Source organism: Triplophysa rosa, linkage group LG4 (assembly GCF_024868665.1).
Source record: "Triplophysa rosa linkage group LG4, Trosa_1v2, whole genome shotgun sequence".
Lineage (NCBI taxonomy): Eukaryota > Metazoa > Chordata > Actinopteri > Cypriniformes > Nemacheilidae > Triplophysa > Triplophysa rosa.
In genome coordinates this window covers 5,190,407-5,205,047 of record NC_079893.1, presented here as the reverse complement: position 1 = coordinate 5,205,047, position 14,641 = coordinate 5,190,407, and the positions used below count along the sequence as shown (strand labels likewise).

General features: G+C 37.1%; 2 protein-coding genes across 2 annotated transcripts; both read left to right on the top strand.

The window, feature by feature from the left end:
* The first annotated feature begins 9,231 nt into the window (after window positions 1-9,231).
* On the top strand, window positions 9,232-9,900 carry LOC130552517 (single-pass membrane and coiled-coil domain-containing protein 3-like). The gene has a single exon (XM_057330852.1). It carries the CDS (start codon window positions 9,232-9,234, stop codon window positions 9,898-9,900), a length of 669 nt encoding a protein of 222 aa, XP_057186835.1.
* Window positions 9,901-10,858: 958 nt separating this feature from the next.
* Window positions 10,859-11,530, top strand: LOC130552516 (single-pass membrane and coiled-coil domain-containing protein 3-like). Its single transcript, XM_057330850.1, has one exon. It carries the CDS (start codon window positions 10,859-10,861, stop codon window positions 11,528-11,530), a length of 672 nt encoding a protein of 223 aa, XP_057186833.1.
* Window positions 11,531-14,641: the final 3,111 nt, after the last annotated feature.

The following is a 14,641-nucleotide window of genomic DNA, read 5'->3' as shown; positions in this document are numbered from 1 at the left end:
TACTCTTGTTACTGTTGTGCAATGGGTTAGTGGGTCAATTTAAAATTCCATTACCAAGTGTTGTTACCAACGCCGTTCATCTCAGATTAAGTGTGTCCACCTAAATACAAAAATATCCAGACGTTGGACCTGTTTGGCTGTTACTGGTTGGCTGGCACAACAGTGGACCAGGTTACTCGCTGTAAGGGCCTGGTCAGTCTGGACTGCTACTTGGGCTTAAGAAGAGCAACCGCATCGGCGTGCCCAAAAAAAATTTTTAGGAAAAGAGGAGAAAACAAACATAACTTCCAAAAATAAAGAGAGATGGTAGTGTCATGGCAATTTTAATTTGCCAGTATTTTTTTCGTAAAAAATACGGGACAATTATGTAAACAGCTTTGCAGTTTAAAACTTCAGGGCAAAACTTCAAGCTGTGTGTGAACTTATTACATCTGAGTCTTTTATATTAACAGCATTTGTTTATATAAAATGAAAACATGGACCTAATGCATAAAAGCAAAAACAGTATATTAACTTATTTTATTTCTTTGCAATTCATCATTAATAAACATCAAAGTCCCTTTTAAACAAAGCAACATGCGGCATAACATTAGTACCTCTTTGCCTGACCTTGACTTAAACACAGACTCCACTCTTCAGCATAGTGGTGACCCAAAAACATTTCCGTAGTTTTTACGGAAAAATACTGGCAGCAGTGGCTGCCAGTAAACTACCGTAAAAATACGGGAACATCCTGTTTTTATTCGTCCAATCAATTCACAGTGGAAAACATGAGCCACACCCACTATTAATCTTGGACATATGTCAGAATACTGAAGACGATCACCACTTCTGCTTCACAGGGACTGCAACATAACATCCACGACTTGATGTTTTATTGTTGTTTAACAGCAGATGTTCAATGACTCAATCATCACTATAATAATAATGAAACTCAATAGAAATTCTGTCAAACAGGAGCACAGAAAGGTGTTGGTTTTAGGATAAATCTGGGCCTGAATTGAAATGAACTGTTGTTTAAATTTGAGTCAGTTCTGCTTTATTTGTTTTGTTTTTGGCTGACATGCAGCATTGCTTTGGCTTGCTTGTGGCCCAAACCTGGCAAACAGGAGCGGACCACCCAAGTGCCATCATTCCATGCCATATGTGGGCCAGATGAGGGGGTATGGGGTGTAAGGTGTGGGCCAGATGTGGGCAGCAAATATTTGCTATCTGGGATGGATGTGCCTGTGAGCCACATCTTCCCTGTGAAGAACTACCATGAAGAAATTGATCCAGAAGATGACATTGATGTACTGCTCCTGAGGGCACTTACTCACATTGTTAACATACCTATTTATAAATTGGCTCAAAAAGTATAAAAAAGTCAAATCTGCATGATGTCTATAGCAGAAAGGTTATATAGAGGCAACCTGTTAAGTGTTCCATGAAGATTTTATGTAACTTTGTAATATTATTTTAATAGTTGTATAAGTTTACTGCTTGAGATAAAAAACATTTGTCTAGCACTACAAGAGCAATTTGTAGAGAACCTTTAGCTTTAGTCTTTGTCAATTTCATTTGTAACAGGGTTATATGTGTAGTCCCACTTGCTAATAATAAAATATAGATGAATAATCCCACTAAAAGACGATTGGACCGGAAGAAGTAAAGTGTAACGCTGCTTATTTCATGTGTGTAAGGTCAGAAGTGTGTTGTGTGACTAGCTCTGTAAGTTTACAGTTATTTGTGATTCATTGTTATTAAAATGTGTGCTATGATTCAATATCAAAAGAAAGTACAAGATATAGGCATGATTGTAAAAAAATGTGTCATTTTAATGCCAGCATGGGAGCTGTTTAACATGCTGAAATATATCATCTCACTATGTTAAAGCTGTTTAAATAAACGGATGGAGGAAAACGTTTTGAAAACAAGTTTTATTGATGCACAACACAACTCAGAAGAGACGATAGCCGAGTTACACAAACTAGTAGGGTAGAGTGAGGGAAAATGCCCCCCCCCACCCAACGTTAAATGTGTTTAATGAAAGTTAAATGAGCTGTTTCACAATTTTGAGTACAGTTGACTCACTTTTAATGAACAGGTTATACTGTTCAGAAATACAGTGTACAGGATGTGAATAGCTCTTGACACACACTTCAAATTCTCTCTATCAGGCGTAACATCACTAATGTCAGTAAAAAAATCTGTTTGAGTTATCGCAATATCGCGTGTGCGTGTGTGCGTGTGTGTGTGTGTGCGTGTGTGTGTGTGTGTGTGTGCGCGTGTGTGTGTGTGTGTGCGTGTGTGCGTGTGTGTGTGTTAATAAGTTAGCAGGGAATGTCTTCCTGAAGGTTCAATTTAAAGTTTGTAGTGGGAATACTATCTTGTAGTGTTAAGCGCTTTACTCTACATGTGTAGATTCAGTTGTTCAATTGAGCCCCATCCAACTGGGTTTAAATGGGGTGATTTTCTATTAAATACACATAAATATGCATATAATAGTAAAATCCGATCAAAGATGCTATTTTTAAAAAAATTACACACTACAATGCACCATGCAAATAAGACAAAACAGTGTTTTGAACAAATCTACTTTAGGCTTTTCCTCTGAATGAAAAACTTTAACCTGGCTGAAATGGACCGATTCAAAGTATGTACTAATTTAGCGTGAAACCCTGTATGAGATGATTCTTAGTTAAAGAGAAGCACCAGTGGAAAAGACTTGCTTTACTGATGACGTGATTGAGAACAAATAGTAACACATTATACACAAAGAAAATGACCTTGATTAGAAAATAATCTATTGATATAAACATGCACACAAATGTTTCTTAACGTAAACAGACACTTGAATAAATAAACAGCATTTAGTTATACAGTTTTTTTCAATCATTTTGTCACCAATTTCAGAACCTTGATGTCATTTTTCAAAACTATAGACACAAAACTCTAAACAGTCATTACTTTTTACACAGGTTATCCAGTGTTCAAAACTGCATGTTGCATTCATATCTTTAAATAAGCCTTACATTTACAAAATAACTTGTTCAAATAACTCATTTATCATGAAATATCATATGAACATTACTTTAGAGATCATCCACACGCAAGAAATCCATAGTTTCATATTAGTACAGTCATTAAATATAGTTGTATAAAATATATGATATAGGTTTCATTATGGTTTTACAAGTACTTACAATGCAATAGAACTAGACAAGAGTATAGACACAGTGGAGTGAATGAACAAAAATTTAGTTTATTACAGTAATGAAACAATCACATTTTTACCAGAAATGGAATATTTGAAAGCAATAAAAAAGCAAGCAAAAATGTTCAAAAGCAAAACCACACAACAGGAAAATGTCATCTGGAGTGCTCCTCACTGCAGTTCTGTTTTCATCAAGCCTTTCTTGTGGATTTGGTCACTCATCCACATCGCACTTAGTGATGGGAATTATGATTCATTAGAGTGATTCGTTCTTTTTCAGTTCGTTCACCAAAATGATTCGTTCAGATTCGTTCACTGATTCGTTCAGTGACCATTTCTACAATACGCCAGTAGGTGGCGAAAAAGAGTTGTGTTATGTCAACGAACGTATTAATGGACGTATAAACTGATTACAGGCTTTATTAAAATGTGTGTCTCTGATCTACTCATTAAATAAATAAAATAAATCTAAATAAGTGGTTCAGATGACCAACGCACAAGGTTTTTCTGCATAATTTAAAAGTTAATTGTTTGGTCATTTACACATTCATAAATCTGGGATTATGTTAAACGTAAAGTTTATGTATTTTAAATAAACAAGCGTGCAAAGTAGCCTACCTGTAACTGCGCTTTGCATCCGCTTTCTGCTGATTGCTGAACGAGACTCATGCTAAATGACCGACCTACAGTGTACTGTACACTCTCGTTCAATTCGTTCATGAACGAGATGTATCTCGTACAGACTCAACAGCGACTGGGTCAGTGTGGGCATCCACCTTATTCCCCTGTGCTACCCACTTGAGGGTCGCTATCCACAGTTTGAGAACCCAAACCTCTGATCTAAAGGCCACTCTGCAGCGGTAAGGGATGTTTTTACACTTATCCTTACAGAAAACCCCCGGTGGTGCACAGCATGTTGTATTTCTAGCTCTACTTTTTACATTTTCTATTTAAAGTATTGCAATATGTGGCAAATGTGTATCGTATCGAAATACATAGCAATATATTGTATCGTGATATGTATCGTATCGGGAGGCACTTGCCAATACACAGCCCTATTGGGTATGTCTCTTTAGGAAGGGAAGCACAGAATTCAATGAGGGTTTCAATGCATCTTTCAGAACATCACAGTTCTGTAACTCAGCCAACTCGAACTGATAAGAAGTCGGGGCTTTGTCAATGTCGGCAGCAAAGGGGTTCTGGAAAAGGCGGATTTCTTTAGCGTGAACATGTAGCTCACGGAATCGCACGTCAAACTCCACCTTCAGCATTTCCAGCGCTTCCACAGACTTTTCAGCTGCGAGTGGAGCCACTGGTTTCTCAGCTGAGAGACTTTTGGTAACGGGGAGATGAGTGAAGTCTTGCTTTTGCACTTGTCCCACAAGCAGTGCTATTTTCACCTCAAATGCTTTTATGTGGGAATACATGTCGCATATTAGTTTCCCCTTACCTTGGAGCTGCAAGTTGAGGCCGTTCAACATTTCTGTCACATCTGTTAAAAAGGCGAGGTCCCATTTCCATTCTGCGTCAATCAGTTCTGGGACAGTTTTGCCCTTCGTTAGAAGAAAGGCGTTGATTTCGGGTAGCAGCTCATAAAAACGCCTCAAAACTCTGGCCCGGCTTAACCATCGGACTTCAGTGTGGTAAAGCACATCTCCGTGAGCAGACTCTAGCTCGGCGAGAAAGGCCTGGAACTGCCGGTGTTTAAGTCCGTTTGCTCTGATGAAGTTTATGCATGACACTACCACCTTCATGACTGATTCCCACTTCAGAACTTTGCAGCAGAGTGCTTACTGGTGAATCAGGCAGTGGACTTGTAACGGCGGGGTTAGACCTCTTTCCTCCATTTCTTTATTCATGCGTCCTATAAGCCCCCTCGATGCGCCAACCATACTAGGAGCCCCGTCAGTAGTGATGCTGGCCAGCTTAGACCAGTCTAGACCCAGCTCTCCCATCGTTTGGCACACTTTACCAAAAATATCCTCCCCTGTCGTAGTGCCTTTTAGACTTTGTAGGGCTGCTAGCTCCTCTGACACTTCAAAGTTTGAACTTACTCCGCGAAGAAATATTAGCAGCTCTGCTGTGTCCTGCACGTCATTGCTCTCATGCAGTGCTAATGCAAAAAAATCAAATTCTTTCACTTTCTCCTGCAGCTGGGCATATACATTATCCCCCATTTCTTCAATTCGTCTGGTGACTGTACTTGCGGACTGACCGCATTTAAGACATCTTTCTTATCGGGGCACAGCATTCATACATTTCTTGACGAACTCGCCGTCACTGAATGGCCTACCATTGGTTGCAATCAGTTTATCTACCTGATAGCTAGCTCGGACGGATGACTGGTTTAGCTGGGTTTGGCGTACAAATGTATTCCGCTGAGCTGATAGTACGCTTTTAAGCTTCAACACTCTCATTTGGCCTTGCCAAGCTAGAATACTTTTCTCTGTGGCGGGTTTTATAGTGTCGGCAGAGATTGTATTCTTTGAACACAGACACTGTTTCTTGAGAGATGAGACAAACAGTGTTGAAGATTTTATTGACCAAAATATAAAGGAATCATGTACACATTACTTTACTATTATAAATCTATCTCTACATAAGATCTGGTCTTTGTTAGTTCATCTCTAGTCGTAAATACCAGAGTCTTTGGTAGTAACCCCCCCTCACCAGCTAGGAATGCTGAGATCAGACATCTGTTTCAAGTTATCATGGTAACCCCCAATAACTTAGGTGTGTGTGTGTGTGTGTGTGTGTGTGTGTGTGTGTGTGTGTGTGTGTGTGTGCGTGTGTGCGTGTGTGCGTGTGTGCGTGCGTGCGTGCGTGCGCGCGCGTGTGTGTGTGTGTAAGGACACTATAAAGGTCTGCCCCCAACCAGAGTTGGGCAGTTGCATTGCAATCCAACTCGGCTTTGTTTCAACTTTGTGAGAATAAAGTCTAACTACTTTTGGTTTCAAAACCTTGACTCAAGAGTCGTTTCTTCAGAATCAAAAGAGGAAAAACCAGAACAACAGCCACTTCTTTGCGCTGAACAAAAAAATAATCACTTGTCCACTTTTGGTTAAATACCCTGCATTCTGAATCAACCTTTCTCTTTCCCAACCGCTTGGCCATTTTGTCGTCTCTTTGAATTTTTCCGCTGGTTCGCGCGTCAGCTGTTCGATCGCGATGGTACGTTATGTTGAACGTACCATTCTGTTGATGTCGAGGTGAAAGTAACGATCTTGCAGTTCAAAAAATCTCTCAGACAAAGAAGGTCCAAGTGTCAAAGAGTTAACTTTAAGTGTTTTCAGTCTACAGTTATAGTGAAACTTCTGAAAGTTGGTCCTTTCTAAAACCAATCAGGTAGATTCCCGTTATCTCTTATTTTTAATAACCAATTGTTGATTTTCTGCCACCAATATATCCCAGGCAACAAGGTACGTATTTATTCGTGGTAGGCTGGCAATTAAAATATACTTTTACACAATGGTCCAGATGGTCTCCTTGAAATAATCAAGAATCACTGGACCTCGGCCGTCATCTCAAGATACGTATTTATTAAAACATATTTTTACACAAGGTCTTTACACAAGGTCCAGGTCCAGATGGTCTGTGGAAATTACCTAGGTCTCAACTCTTGAAGGCCGCAGGCCTCTAGGCTTTACTGGATTTTTCAATGGTTCATAGTGCTCAAATGTGCTCTTAAACATGCTTAAAGTGACATCAAGTGCATTTATATGAATAATCATTGTTTACAGGTACAGATTGTATCATTACAACATCAATTTGTCTTCAACTAATCAAATCATCATCATAAACCTACTCATATGTAATCATTCTTGATTAATTGTGATTTCAGATTAACCCATCTATGTCTACTAATGTTCCTAAACTTCCTATGAATACTTCTTAATACTTTTTAGGTATTTCTCATTTGTATAATAACTGTGGTGAATAACAGTGCTCAATACATGTAAAATATATCTTGTTTGTGTTCATATGTGCTCAGAAATTACACAATATTGGTAGGTGAATTTAACAAATAATTAGGGAAATTTTAGTCTGAAAGCCAATATTTATTATAAAATATAGACATGATATTATTGAAACCGTATATTTAAATTTTAATTTTCTAAATGTCTCTGGCATTGTTCAGAGGGCTGGTCCAAATGTGGGGGCGGGCCGCAGTTTGGGGATCCCTGTTTTAGACTGTTACACCCGGATAAGTTGAGTGTACTTAAACATTTTGAGGAAAAAAGTTAAGTAATGTGTATTTGATATTTGAGTAAAGTGAACTTAAAATGTTCAGCTCATCCAACATATAAAAGGGCATTGCACTAAATTCTAAGTAGACGGAACTTAAAATAATTAGTAACATGAACTATTCTGTCAAACTGTGAAATGTAATAAGTTGACTTTACAAAAAAAATGAGGAAACCGATTACATCAATATTTTTAAGCAAAGTAGTGTTTTAATTTTAAGTTAGTTGAACTCAATAATAATTATTGTCTGAATTTACTGATCAAGTATAATTAAGTACTGCTGACTCAAAATCATTACTTAAGTTAACTTATTATAATAGTGTTCACTTAACTAAAAAAAATATTAGGACGTGATTAACTACCATTATGTTAAACAGTGTTCACTTTAGATGGGCTCTTGACTCGTAACCCCTTTTAAGTTAATTTCTCTGTCAGTGCTTGTATGTGTTTCAGAAATAACACTTGCGCATTGATTAATAAAGAGATCTTCAAAAAAGTCAAATGTAGATTTCATAATAGGTGTCAAGTTTTAATAAAGTAGAGAAGCTGTTTTAAATAATGAATCTTAGCCTTTTCTTACTGATGAAAATATTTCAATTCATAAGTGCACAAGGATTGAGCAGAAATAAAGAACGATGTGCTGACTCACTTAGACAATACTCATCATACAAACCTCAACAATGGTGACAATCATCAAACTAATTCAGATAAACAGATCAACTGCAATGCATGCCGGGAATCATGAATGAGTTTTGAACTATGATGTTTCCCAGCATGCATTGTAGCATGAAGCTTTCTTTTGTTGATTGTCACCATTGTTGAGTTTCATACACCGATGTCTAATTGAGTCGCTTGTTAAAATATTTTGTTTTTTTCTGAGGTTATGACAGTCATAGCACTAATTTGCAATATTAAATCACTCAATTTACACAGTAATAACACAACACACTCTTTATCAGTGATTCATAATGATAAAATCACTCCACCATAAGATCTCTTTGTTCTTTACCAAGACAAGAATATTTGCACATGATGTTTAAATGGTCAAAGAGAATCTAAATAAATATCCTAATAGTGAAACGCAGGAGTCAAGAGACCAACTAAAGCGAACACTGATCACCCTATGCTGTTGAAATGTCAACATTTTATCAAAATTAATTCAATGGTTGCTTGCTATCTGGGAGACTTTAAAGTTTTGAGTTAATGGAACTGTTTCAGTTTTAAGTACAGTTAACTCATTTTTAATGAGTAGATTGTACTGTTCAGGAATAGACAGTGTAGGGAAAAAATCTCCTGGCATGGCGAATCCAAGCCTGACAATGTAAAATAAAACACGAATAAATAAGCCTAATCGAACCATACTGGGTGATGATTCCTTAAATTGCCACAAGAGGGCGTGAATACTACTCGACTGCTTAATCGCATGAATATTATAATGAATAAACGACTGATCACTGCTCAAAAGAAATAGAAATACAGGGAACATACAGTAACTATTATGAACCACCAATACCGTTATTGGTCAGAATTATTTGGGAAATTCGGTGACATCTGGGCCTTTGTACAGTGTCTTTTCTAAAAAGACACTTTTTTGTTGAGTAATGTGAAAGCTTGTACATTATTACAACTTTGGCCCACATCATACACAAAGATATATAAAACATAAAAAATGGCTGTGTTTAAAATATCTAATAAATCTTTATTTGGAAATGAGTTCATGAATACAGAGACTTGTTATTCTTGTAAATAAATATTTTTTCTCTCTTAATTTTTAAGACTGTGATATAAAAATGAGTTGGAGTGATATTTTCTACCCTGGAAATCCTGAAAGAAGAGAGCAGCTTATTCGCAAAAGTGAAGATCTCAAAAACCTGATGGAAAACAACTTCCGAGCCACCAACAAACTCATCGCTGTTTTAAATGAGCACTTAGGATATTCCTTCAGTAATATCACCCTGGATGAGAAAGCTGATGTTAAGCATAACTGTGATATATTAATTATGCGCATACATGAGATCCAGGCTGCTGTGGAGAAGCTTGACCAGGAGCTGAAAGACAAGTTGGAACCAACCCTGTATGAGAAACTGAAGAAAATGGATCTGAGACTGAACACCTCTGAGCACGCAAAAGTTGCAAAAGCTGTTATTGGAGTTGCTGCAGTTGGAACTGGTGTTGCAGTTTCTTGGCTAATGAAAAGTGGAATGATTCTGGAAAACATCGTATTGAAATACGGTTTACTTACATCAACGTTTGTTGCAAATGTTGTTATCGGGGTGGTGTTCTTGGGGATTGGTATGATTGTTGAGGCTATTATGGGGAGCATTGAGCGTGATCAGCTTGAACATGACCTGAAAGAGTATGACAGCGCTTTGGATAAATTCAAACCAGCATCTGAAGACTATCAGGATAGCATATTTGAAGTCATGGCAGATATTAAAAGGATGAAAAAGAAGTTGTAGATTCTTATCTGAGCTACATCAAGAAGTCATTTCTTTATATCCATGTTGTATAATCTGTGGTCTGTTTGTACTCCATTGGAACTGAGTAGTCTGAAATTCCACACTACTTCCATATTATTGTATCTATTCTAAACATAAATGGTGATTTATTTCTGTCAGAAATGTTTGCTGGAATTACAATGATCAATGATTACAAGAAATTCTTAGAAACTAAAAAAGAGAATGTGTTCTTTATTTTATGTATTCAATAAAATCATTTTAAAATATATTGTATATTTGTGTATCTTTGCATCTGTCGTTGTTTCTCCAAAGCAACAAACAATAACACAATGCTTTGAATATTTTGTTTCTTTCTCATTTTAAAACAAGTTTTATATCATGACAGACAATTCTGTGCCACAATATATTGGATAGGAACTGTTTCAATGACTGTGTTGCCTGACTGGGAGAATCGTGGTCACGTGGTCCTGTCAATCATTCTCCTCCATTCTCTAATTCTTCTGGCATTTCTCCTCCACCCGAGTCATCAAATTTATTTATTTTATCCAATTCTGGGAAACCAGCACAGAGCTCCTCTCGAATTATTTTGCTCTAAAATTATCATTAATATTTGTCAAGAACAAAACCCATCAGGATGAAAGATCATAATGATATGCACTCTTGATCTAATCTTGCATGATACAAGCCAAGAATAATCAACTATCAACCTTTAACATCCGAAGAACATTTCTGTTTCACAAAAGGTTTTTTGTGGTGAGAAAAGGTTCTTCAGATTGTAAATAGGTAAGAAAGACATGTTTCTTTAAAGAACTTTGGTTCTTTGTGGAGCCCAAAAATGGTTCCTCTATGGCATCACTGTGAAGAACCTTTTAAGCAATTAAACTTTTAAGAGTGTAGTCAAGAACCAACCAAATATAACAATGTACTTACTTTTTTTTCTTGAACAACAGAGGCCAGAATGTTATCTTGGATTCTTGGCAAGAATGACAAAGAGAAGAAAGAAGAGCTGATAAGATCCACCCAGTCCCTCCATCACTATGTGCACAAATACTTCAGCATCACTAACAGACTGTTGGAGATACTCAATACTCACATGGAGCGAAACATCTGTCCTGCAGTCTCAGCAAATGAAAATGAAAGTATTGAACAGAACTGTGCCAGGATGAGAGAGGTCATGTGTCAGATTGTTGATGTTTGTGAAAGGGAGGAGAAACATTGTAAGAGCATTGCACCTGATCTTTATGAGAAGATTGCCTTCTCTATGGTGTCATTGAAAGACAAGGTTACGGTCATAAAGGAACTGCATGAGAACACCATGGGTATCATGGGGAATGTCTTGTGTCCTTTAGTCACTATTCAATTGGCAAGAAGTGATCTGAAAAAAGTAATGCCTCCAATTGAAGAGCTTAAATCTCAGTCTGATTCATCATTTGTCCTGGGAGATCTAGTGCAGAGCAGTAAAAACATCACTAAACTTCTGTGTAAAGCAGAGAACCAGGAGAAGACCCTTGATGAAGCTGTTCAGTTAGTGCAAGATCTCCTTTCTATTCTGAAGCCGCCCTGTGACTCCTACAGTGACGTTCTGAGTGAAGTGCAAGCCAATGTGAACATCATCTCTGAAAACATCTAAATCACAATTATACAGTTAAAGAGATATCAGAGAGGAATAGAAAGATGTTACAAATAACAGAGCAGTGAAACTCCACTCTTATTGTGCTTTAACGTCTTTAAATTCAGAAAAGTTATTAAAACCATATTGTGCAAATAAAGTGTGTGGAAAATGTGTGTGGAGTCTGCTTTTTTCGAGTGTTGTGCATGTCATATGATCTTGAAATTGTTATGAAACAGAAGCTTCTAGACTGAGAATTATGTAGGGTGGGACTTGATTTCCTCCTTCGGGAATTGATGGGATTGTTAGAAGCTGGATTGAACAGTCAATATAGTCCCTCCCTCGGGCCAAGACGTACACCATACAAAGAAGAGATGCCATTTAAAGGAGGATGGGAGGTTAATGTTTTTTTGATAAAAGATTATAGGACCACATACATTTAAAAAGAGGATTGGCCCATGGTTAAATCAATCATAATAATCCTTCCAGAACAAATTAAATAACTGTCCATTTTGATTTTCATGGTCACTATAAAATTGGATGTGTGTCTGTACTAAAATGACAAGAACACGAGATAGAAGCATTTGGAAAAAAATGGAACAAAAAAGCAGTTTAGCGTTGTTTCCTGTCCACTGAAAACTTCAACTGAAGTTTAAAGACAGCTGTGTGATGTAGATAATAGCTTCTGATGATATTGATTTTTTAGCTTCAGTAGCTAATGGACAGGAAACAAATGCTTTTACAAGCTTTTATAGTTCACTGTACCACTTTCACTTTCTACTGTACTGTATATGCTGCACCAAACTGTGTGAACGCAGACTACTGTATCTGCAATGCGGAAAGGACTGCAAAAGAATGGCTTATATTTCCAAAAGCTTGCAGCACTCGGAAAATAAAATGTGCCTATGTCTGTTTAGACCCTGATGTGGTGCTAAGCACTTTATCACGTCAAAGTCTGGTTTTGTAAATATGGTCTTTGCCGTGGGTTTTTGTGCACACGATGAAATCTGTGCATACACACGTTTTATTAATGAGGCCCCTTGGTCTCTGCTCGATCTAGAAAAATTGGGTTTTGGAATATGGAAGCAAAAAAAACAGCTTTTTCTAGTTTCATATTTTTTTGGTAAACTAAAACCAGCTTGGTTAACTGCTTACCAAATATGCCCTAAACTTTCATAAACCCTCCTGTATAAAAATGGCTTGTTTTAAATTTCAATATTATTTTTGTAATAGCTGTTGTGTGCAGGGAGAATCTACACTGTAAAAATATTGCCTAAGGAATTTACAGGTAATAGCTGGCATAAAAGTTGCCAACAAAGTCCTGTAAAAATACCTGTTAATTATTGTAAAATAATTTGCAACATAATTCTGTACAGCAATTTACAGTTAAATGTAATTAGTTAATGATAACCTGCATGAGGTTTGAGTTAAGAGTTTGATGTGGCATTCATTAAAAACATTATTTTTAGTAGAGTCAAATGAATAAAGTTCACAAAACTATATGTGACCCTGGACAACAAAACCAGTCTTATTCGTCAATTTTTTGAAATTGAGATTTTTTACGTAATCTGAAAGCTGAATATTTAATCTTATATGGTTTGTTAGGATAGGACAATATCTGGCGGAGATACAATCGTTTAAAACTCTGGAATCTGAAGGTGCAAAAAATCTAAATTTTGACAAAATTGCCTTTGAAGTTGTTAATCAGAGTCAATGTAGCAGGCCATCTACGTTTTTATATGTTTACCGTAGGAAATTTGCAAAATATTTCCGTGGAACATCGTTACTTAATATAATGACTTTTGGCATAAAAGAAAAATCTATAATTTTGACCCATACAATGCATTTTTACTAAAAATGTTCCCATGCTACTTAAGACTACTTGTCATGGTTCTGCCCCATCTTGTCTTGCTTTTCTTGACCTAGTGGCAGAACCATGACAGAACCTCTTGTTTTATGTGGAGAGAAGCGTTTTGACCCTGTAGGCCTTCCACTCTCCGGTGTTGCGTCTCTGTTCCCGCCCTTTCGTCTCCTCATTATTGCTCGTTATTAGTTCATGCCCCACACCTGTTCCCTCTTGATTTGTCCCCTTATTTAATGCCCCTGTGTCTTCTGTCTTGTGCTGGATCATTGTACTGTGGTGTGTGTGTTGCTTGTGGTGAGTTCATGTAGTGCAGTGTAGTGCAGTGTAGTGCAGTGTAGTGCAGTGTAGTGTAGTGTAGTGCAGTGTAGTGCAGTGTAGTGCAGTGTAGTGCAGTGTAGTGCAGTGTAGTGCAGTGTAGTGTAGTGCAGTGTAGTGTAGTGCAGTGTAGTGCAGTGTAGTGCAGTGTAGTGTAGTGTAGTGTAGTGCAGTGTAGTGTAGTGTAGTGTATATGGTAAGTGTTATTTTTTAGTCCTGTCTAGTTTAGTTAGTCCGTGTTCCTGTTTTTATCTTTTGTTATTTTCCCCCACGTGGGTCTTTGCTTTGTATTTATTTTTATTAAATGTCTTGTTAACTCCTTACCCACTGTCTGCGTCTGGGTCCTCTGTACCTTTGTCCTTGTGTCTCACCCGAGAATACTGACACTATTTACGATTCTCTTCCCTTCTCTGACTTAAACACAAAAACTACTCTTCAACACAATGACAACCCACAAAACACACATCAGAAACAGTCAACTGTTTTACAATGCAATGCTGTATGCACTATAAGTTTACAAAAAACTACTGGCAAAAGAGTTGCCAATAACTTACTATTTTTCAACATTTTCTTGCTGTAAATTCAACTGACAATTTGTTTCTGTTATATTCTGTTTCACTGGGTGTTTTTGATCTTACACCTTAATTTTAAAGTAAAGTATGGTCTGTAGTTTGATTTCTGTAAACTTAAATACAAAAAAAAATCTTATAAAGAATTAACAGAGATGTTGATGTTTCATTTTAAGTCACCATTATGGTGATCAGTTTTTGTTTCAGTTGGGCTCTTGACCCTTGAAATTATAATGTTTGCTTTTGCTGGTTGCTTTAACTTTGTGTTACAGTAATAAGACACATCTGTTATTGAGAAAAGAACTGAGAAAGAGTATCGTCAGATGACAAATTGTTCAGTGATCAGATTGATTTGATTTAGCTCTGTTTGTTAATCAGACTGTG

Excerpts from the sequence above, each read along its gene's own strand:
- LOC130552517 (XM_057330852.1), top strand. The coding sequence starts at position 9,232 with ATGAGTTGGAGTGATATTTTCTACCCTGGAAATCCTGAAAGAAGAGAG.
- LOC130552516 (XM_057330850.1), top strand. The coding sequence starts at position 10,859 with ATGTTATCTTGGATTCTTGGCAAGAATGACAAAGAGAAGAAAGAAGAG.